Source organism: Lolium rigidum, chromosome 3 (genome assembly GCF_022539505.1).
Source record: "Lolium rigidum isolate FL_2022 chromosome 3, APGP_CSIRO_Lrig_0.1, whole genome shotgun sequence".
Taxonomy (NCBI): domain Eukaryota; kingdom Viridiplantae; phylum Streptophyta; class Magnoliopsida; order Poales; family Poaceae; genus Lolium; species Lolium rigidum.
The window spans coordinates 14,265,620-14,274,203 of record NC_061510.1 but is presented as its reverse complement, the minus strand read 5'-3'; the positions used below and the strand labels follow the sequence as shown (position 1 = coordinate 14,274,203).

General features: G+C 45.2%; 1 protein-coding gene across 1 annotated transcript; it reads left to right on the top strand.

Annotated features, from left to right (window-relative positions):
- Positions 1-4,444: 4,444 nt before the first annotated feature.
- On the top strand, positions 4,445-7,688 carry LOC124694704 (the record flags this gene model as incomplete). The annotated part of the gene is made up of 4 exons (XM_047227658.1): positions 4,445-4,549; positions 4,653-4,801; positions 6,569-6,741; positions 6,826-7,688. Coding segments are annotated over 4 exons (912 nt in total), but the record flags the coding sequence as incomplete, so codon positions are not given.
- Between the last annotated feature and the right edge of the window lie 896 nt (positions 7,689-8,584).

Sequence of the window (8,584 nt, the reverse complement as noted above, 5' to 3'; positions counted from 1 at the left end):
TGCCGAATTTGGTAACGCAAAGCTCCACGAAAATTCGGTTCGCCTGGACTATGTTGAGAAAAGGTGGTACCGAAATGCAGTTACGTACACATATAAGCATAACCTTTCTACATGTTGCACAGTGCCAAATTTGGTAAAATAAACGAAAGGTATGTTATCAGTCTTACAATGCAGCAATAATAGTGACATTAGATTCATACGGGAAAAAACACAGTTAAGAGTAAATATATAGATAACTAACATGTGGTTGAATGGTAAGGAGAGCAATGACAACCCCAACACACAAAGTTCAACCACATGTTTGACACATCGGTATCTCATAAAAACGGAATATATTTTAGTGCAAGGCAAAGTTCTGTGGTGACTTCATCAATCTAAGACCCGCTGGATCAATATTTTGGACTCAGTCTCTCGGAGGCTCTCATAGAAGTAGGTTGTGCGTCCCTTCATATGGATTGTATGTATGTATTTGTGAGCATCGACGTCTATACTGTGTTTCGCCAAAAATATATAGATTTAGTCGTCTAGATCATCTCCCGCTATCATCAAAAGTGAGATACAACATGTTCTTCTTCTCCACTCCTTGAGGCGCTTGAGCACCAAGAGCTTCCATATGTAAAACTTTCACTATTGTACAACAACAAACTTGGAACACAGAAGTAGGGATCTGGACAATCAGATAGAGGTGATGGAATCACAACATCAAGGAAACAAGATGGTAGATATGAACTTGATAACCTTGATGACAAGTTTCTTCCTAGGTTTCTTTCTCTTCCATTCTCACATGTAGGCTAAGCTAAAATTTGAATAAATTCTTTCTAGCAGATGGATGTAAGGCTTAACATTCCCCATCCTTATACGCGGACTATAAAGTGTAGGTACTCATACACATGTTTGGGTATAATTCGAATGAGTGGTGTACTCATACACATGTTTGGGCTGCCCAAAATATTTCAGCCTGCTTACCTCCTCATGACCCACATGAAAAAATGCTAGAGCAATTGATTGTCACACGAAACCACCAACCACGCCGTTATGATCTCCGATATATTTTTCTCGGTTGGGGAAAAAATAATGTCTGGAACCGGTATTATAAGTTTTTGGAAGTACCAAAAATATCGGTCATAATACCATGTGAGATCTCTCAGACAAATTTATAAATTCATTCAAAATGTATTAAATATTTAAATTTAAATAAATTATATAATACCGGTATATTTCGTCCGGTATAAAGCTTTCTTGGTGGTAATCGGAATAACCGGCTTTTGTCGAGTTAACAAAAATACGGGCCAAGAAAATAAATCCTTCATAATCGTTCCCCCTAACTGCACCCTATGCCTGCAAAGCCTAACCTCTCGCTGATGTGTGGGCTTATTGTTGTGCTCTTGATTATTCCATTACTCCCTCCATCTAATTTAATCTACGTTTTAGAAAATTCTAATACTACATTTTTTTGTTTGAGAGTAGCTTATCACGTGTACCACACGATCTAATACTACATTTATTAGTACTCCCTTCTTGTCATAATATAACACAAATTGGCTTACGCGAAAGTCAATCTCCACAAACTTTGACCAAGATTATTGAGAAAAAAAATAAATTACCCCATGTATATCATATTGAAGTATACTTCATGTTAAATTTAACCATATTGATTTGATATTCTCGATGTTGATATTTTTTTGTATAAACTTGGTCAAAGTTTGCATAATTTGACTTCGGAAAAATCTTATAGGGACTACATATTGGCATAGAGGGAGTTTTAAGATTGGTAAATAACCAATCTAAGCTAGAATTTAAATTAATATTGAATAAAAAATTAGCCTAGAATGTAGATGGAAACAGAAGGAAGGGGGTACGTGTCAACGGCGCCATCTCCTAAACCTAGCCCATACACCCACATGGTTCTGAGCTGAAATGTATATTTGCCAAGAAAAAACGAAAAGGACACGCTGCTTCTGGGCTGAAAAAACAACATAAAAGGAGCAAGTTGCTTGCAGTTGCAAAGCATCCAGTGTGGGTAGCTAGCTTGTTTTGCTCATGGCGTGTTGGACCTAGCCCTTGCCGAGAGAGACGCGTGGAAACAAACATGTCACGCGACGCCACGAGCCGGGTCGTGCACAAGAACCAACCTGTGAATCAAACGAGGCGGAGAATTTCTAAAACTAACTAAAATTGAGGTGAATAATTGCATTTCAATTTTAAGGAACAAATCCTAAAATATTTATGGAGACCTAAGACTATATGCATGACTGGTCTCCTAAGAAACTATCTTAAGTTAATTTTTATAATTTAAATGGATTGCCGCAAATTTATTTATTAGAATCAGTTCAATTCTAAATCTGCATGCATGTGTTAAATAAGGTCTTAAAATTACAGGAGAATTCATTGGAGATATATATTTGTACAAAATCATATTGGAAGCGATTGTGCAAGTTTAATATTCTTTGTTTGACCAATATTATGCAAATTTAGTAGAAAAAGAATCAAATGATTTTTTTTTACTTTATGTTCATGATTTGTTATTTCCTCGGTGAGACGACAGTTGTACATACACATCGGCGTTAACGTCATGTTAGCTGAAGTTGCCATCATTGGAGGTGGCCAACTAGGGTTCTCCGCGCGCCTTTCTTCGTTTTGGCAGACAACTAATATACTTCCACTAGTGTTCGGGTACGTTCTAAGTGGCAATATATACCACCGAGTCTAGGGTTTAACCAATGTCGTTAATAAAATTCGATCAAAAGAGGAGTTTTCCTAGTAGTAGTCGTGTCGATTAGATGAACCCATAAATTCGAAGGCCTTGTGGTCTTGAGTCTTGACTCCATGTCGTGGCGGGGCCTCGCCGTCACGTCCCCCGGCTAGATGGATACATAGCACTCGTCAATTATTATGGTCCGGTCCTATTCTTCATCTGCCTCGTTATCTATGTATCGGTGTGCATAGACATATGGCATCACAATTTTAGTCGCCGCAATTTTAGTCGTCCAGTATAGAGTCCACCGAGCGTTGTGAAGCGTTGTTCGACGTCGAGGGTGAAGTAACGAATGGCGTGGTCGAAGCACGAATCTCGTAGCAAATCCCGAGGCCAGAAACAGTGCCCAAGATTTCAAATGGAATTCTTACACGTGTATAGCCAATCCCTTAGAGAGACGTCTCGACACCAGATCGCATACTTTGGAAAGATGCGGAGGCTGGAACATACTCGGCAAAGTGCACATATGAGATGCTATGCCAAGGAAGTGTGAGATGGAGTATGAGTAGGCCGATTTGGGGCTCCTTCTCACCCATGAAATGCAAGATATTCGCATGGTTAGCTCTGAGATACCGCCTGTGGACATCGGATAGGAGGGCGAGACATGGGTTGCAAGAGCACCCGAACGCATGTTATATATGCCTGCAGGAGGAGGATAATGTGGACCACATTCTAACCCTATGCCCCTATGCGAGACAGGCGTGGTGCAGGGTGTTGCATAGTGCAGGTCTAAGGATGGCAGACCCAGGGTTCACGGGAAACCTGCAGAGATGGTGGACGGAGGCCCGCAAGCGAGTGAGGAGGTTTGACAGGAAGCGGTTCGACTCCATGGTTATCAGCACGACATGGACGATATGGAAGCAGCGGAATGCGAGGGCTTTCAGTAACGACAGGGAGCAGAAGACGGTGGACCAAATGGTCACCCAGATTAGAGATGATTCCACCTGTGGAAGAGAGCTAGGAGAGGAGTGAGGCTAGATATAGCGAGAGAGTAGGCCTAGGCGGAAGGAGGGCGGCGCATGTGTGTGTTCTCAGCACCTACACCTAGGTGCTGTTCTTGTAAGTTGTTATGCTTTCATCTTCTATAAAGATAAGACACGCTTTGCGCGTGCTCTCGAAAAAAAAGAAGTATAGCCAATCCCTTTAATCACTGTCCAAAGTTTTGCTTGTTTTGTGTGGCACAAACTTTTGTGACAAACCAAAACGGACCCGAAAGGCCGGGACAGGTAAGTAAAAAGTTGGCCGAAATGGCGGTCGAGTGCTTGACCAAACAAAACGGAATGATGAGCCGGGTCTCAGGATGGACAGAGAACAAAATAAAATAAACTCCCCAGTTGGTTCCAGTGGCGTGTTGGACCTAGCTCGAAACGAACATCATCACGAGCCGGGTCGCGGCGCGCGCACGAACCCAACAACACGAATCGAGGCCGCGCCGCTGGCTTTTATTTGCTCCCTCCATCCATCCTCTGTCTCTCGTCTCGCCTCGCCTCGCCACCGACGACGCCGACGCGCGCCCCTAATAATAGGCGCCGGATCGGCGGGCGAGGGCGACGGAGCGAGCCAGCCATGGGCGTCCAGCCGACGCCCGCCACACGGGGGGAGGAGGAAGGCGCCGGCTGCCCCTTCCACGACGCCGCCTTTTTCCTCGGCGTCGGCGGCGCGGCGACGATGGAGGCGGAGGAGGTGGAGCAGTCGGCGTCGCCGCCGCCCATGTCATCCTGCGGCCGCTACATCCTCCACCGCGTCTGCAGGTTCGACACGCTCGCCGGCGTCGCCATCAAGTACGGCGTCGAGGTATGCAACCAACCAGCCGCCTCTGTCTCCCTCCGTTTTCGATTTCCATCGATTTTCTTGGTTCCTAATCGGATGCATTCATTCGTCCGTTGGTTGATTCCAGGTGGCTGACGTGAAGCGGGTGAACGGCCTCACCGCCGACCTGCAGATGTTCGCGCACAAGACGCTGCGGATCCCGCTGCCGGGGAGGCACCCGCCCGCCGCCGTCGCCGCGCCCCATTCCCCTCCGTCCTCCTCCCCAATCGCCGCCAGGTACACAACCTCGCCTCCTTTCGCATCTCTTTCCTTTTTTTTTCTTTCCTTGATTAGATTGCAAGTTTGTTAAGAGGGATTACGTCTTCCTGGTTTCCTTGTGACGCGTCCAAACTCGCGTGCTCACAACCTCACCTAATTCCACCAGTTCGTCTCGTGTGAACGCGTGGTCCGGTCAATCTGAAGTCGTGAGAATAATTCAGCTTAGAATTGCCACCGACTTGTGTATTTTTTCTTCTTCTCCTAAAAAAATGTGTAGTGGTGCTTTGGCGTTGTCCCACCATGGGGAAGCAGGTCAAAATCCGGCGAGGTAGGCAGCCCAAAATCCAGCGAGTGAGGTGGGAAGGTTCGGCTGAAATCAACACACACCAACACAAGCTTCCACTCGCCATTGACCACTAACGGCGAGACACTCCATTGACACCTAGTGCCAAGTGGAGAGAGAGAGCAGAGCTTTTTCTGAACCTTCGAAAGGGGTCTTCTTCGCCCCCACTCCTTCACAAGTGCTGGACTGCACACATAGTGGTGGTGGGAACGTCCAGCGAGAAACAACGCGCGCGGAAAGAAAGTTGAGATCTTTCCTGTGGACGCAGATAGGTGTCGGCCTCCACAGTCGACTTGCTTGCTGGCCTCCACATGGTTCGACTCACCGCCCGATGCCCGCACGCGTTTGTTATGTTCTTCACGGACACATGTCCTGATCCTGCGCTTGGCATAGGTACATAGAATCATAAGTGAACAGAATCATGGCACCGACAGGCAAATACAGATACTCTCACATGCATGTACAGTCAATACTATACTGTATGCATTCTTAGTAGTACTGTTTGCTTCCCCAGTTGGCATTTCTAATTTAATTATGGCGCCATGTGATGCCATTTCGCTGACTACTGTACCGAGTCTGAATTTCAGTGGAATTCTTTGCTGGTGCACTTGGTTCTGAATACCAGTGGACTTTCTTTGCTGGTACACTTGATTCTGAATAGCAGTGGACTTTTTTGTTGGTACACTTGAATCTGCGGATCAAATTCCACTGAGGTAGGCAGGTTAGGCTGAAACGCACGCAAACGAAAACACTACATCATAGAAAAAAGTGTGATTGCACTTGTCTGATGGAAATGTGCAACTGAACCGAGTTGCACTTTTTTATAACTTGTAGTTGCACTTTTTTGAGTTGGCTGAGACTTAAGAAAATCTCAGTTAACTTAGACATAGGCACACCCATTTACTATTGACATTGACACCCAGATTGACACTTTGTGACAAGTGGAAACTCGGTGGAGCTTTTATCTGAACCTTCCAAAGGGGTCTTGGCCCACCCGGTTACAGGTGCATACATGATGGTGGGAACATTCAGAGAAAGGCAACGTAAAAAGAAAATGAGAGATCTTGCATGTCGACACAGTCAACATGCTTGCTGTTCTCCACATGCTTGCACTCACCGCCCAATGCCCACACACACACTTGTTATATTCTTCACGGACACATCTCCTGCGCTTGGCATATCTACAAAAATCAAAACTTAACAAATCGCCGCACCGACAACAACAAGAAGATAGAGACACACATGCATCGTCCTCGATACTAGATACACTATACTCCAATTGGTATTTATAGTTTAATGATGACACCATGTGATGCCCTTAACGCTGACTACTGTAGTGCGTTTAAATATCAGTGGACTTCCTTGCTGGTACACTTGGATCTGGAGACAAGTGCATTTCCTTGCTGTTACATTTCTTCATGCTTTTCCATGATTTATTTCAGGGAATGGACAACGCGACGCCCTCCGAAAAATGCTGCATTGGATCCATTTCCGAAACCGCCGAGGAGCACGGTCTCGCCATCCATGAGCCTCTTGCAGGGATACTATGGCCTTGCTCCGGCTCCTGAGCGGGATGCAGCAGATGAAGTCACCGAAATGGTGACAGCTAATAAAGGTAAAAATCATCACTAGCTGCTTGGATGATGAAACCTGGCTAGCTCTGAGTTCTGCTAATTTCTGAATCTGAATCATCCTTCAGGTCATCACAGGAAAGCTAGAAGCATATCGACTAGCTTCCCTGTTGTAAATGGGGATGAAAGTTGGGAGACTGATGATGCTGAAAAACAAATAAGGCGTCGCCAGAAAGCCGATATTGAGCTCACAGCATGGGAGGACAACAGCGGTGGCCTGTCGGCGAGGGCCGCCGGGCAAGGCTTGGCGCTGAGGCCAAAGTCGGGCAGTCGGCCAGATATGAACAGTAGCCAGCAAGATCTCTTAGCGGCTGGGCTGGTGCCTTCGTACGGTGATGGCCTGCTGGCCGTCAGGAAATCATCAAGCACCCCGGAGTTCCAAGATTCAGACAACAGCATTGCTTCAGTGTGGCTGAGGAGCAAGTGGAACTTGAAGCCAGACGCCTTCACTCTTCCTCTCCAAATCATGCTCTTGGACAGCCTCCCAAAGCCTCTCTTCGACAACCTCCCGAAGCCCATCGCTGCTTGGAGAAACAAAGCTGCCAGGGATTAACAAGGGCCACAGCTCATCTGTATGCCATGTAATTTATCTGTGGCCGCTGGTGATCTTGGTCCAGGTGCAGAAAGTGCCTGAGGAGTTTGTTTATATGGTCGCGGTTTGGACAGTGACCATTGCAGACGAGATGCACTTCTTTCATAAACTGCAATGCAAAGATGATGCCGAAAAGACAGTGTTGGATACAAGTGATACATTAGCTCTACATACATAGTGTACCGAACCTGTTGCGCCAGAGCAGCAGTTCGTTTCCTTTTTATGGATTCTGTAGTTTGTTACGAGACCTGGATTTCAGGGTATTGTTTTTCTTTGTATGAGATGCAGAACTGCAGATAGACAACATATATAGTATCAAAGGGGAAACGAGAATCAGGATGTGTATGAAGGAAGTGGCTTTGATAGTGCTCTTATATTACGTGTAGATATCAATTTGTGATCTCAAATCTGTTCTCGATATTATTAGCCATAACCTATTGCAGAATTCAGGTGCTTTCCCAAACAGAACTGTAGAAGTGCCAAAATTTTCCATCCTTTTTTTTTTTTGAGAATTAAAAATTTCCATCCTGTTAGCACATGGAGCTACCAAAGGGGGAATTCCGCTACTCCCAGGCATCCGAATAAGTGGAAGCAAGAGGATATCATCACCACCGCAAACCAGATTGCTTTTCCCCACACCAGACATTAACACTTGTTTGTACAAGTAAACAACGAGCCCGGGCAGGAGCATAGGGTTTCCTTGCTCTTGAGCTTGAAGAGATAGACAAAGAACATACCAGCTACTAGTAAGGATTGACTGCACACAAATGCATGCAACAAGTGCTTCTAAGTTCAGCCGATGACATGACAACAATTGACAAACATGGATACTGGGGTACTAGGATCTATATTAATAGGACACATTGCATTTAACTAGGATACTAACAACACACTCAGATTGCTTGACCTGATGTATCCTTCTGGACTTCCCGTAGATAGATTTGAAAATGGACATGGGGGATCATGTCAGTGTGACTTTCATCTCACAAGATTCAACCAGATGGACCTATTTCTTCTATCTCTGTTTTTGGGATTGAAGTGATGTTCCACCTTGCCATTCTTCTCATTAAACTTTAATGCTTTCACATAAACCATCAAATTTGGCTTAAGTTTCCCTACCTTAGGCGGAACAAGTTCGACCGAAACAGACACGCTATGAAAGCTTCACTTGACCATTTTCAACAGGAAATTAATATCTTCAAAAGAAACTAAGGTTATGGCTCTGCCTTTGAGAC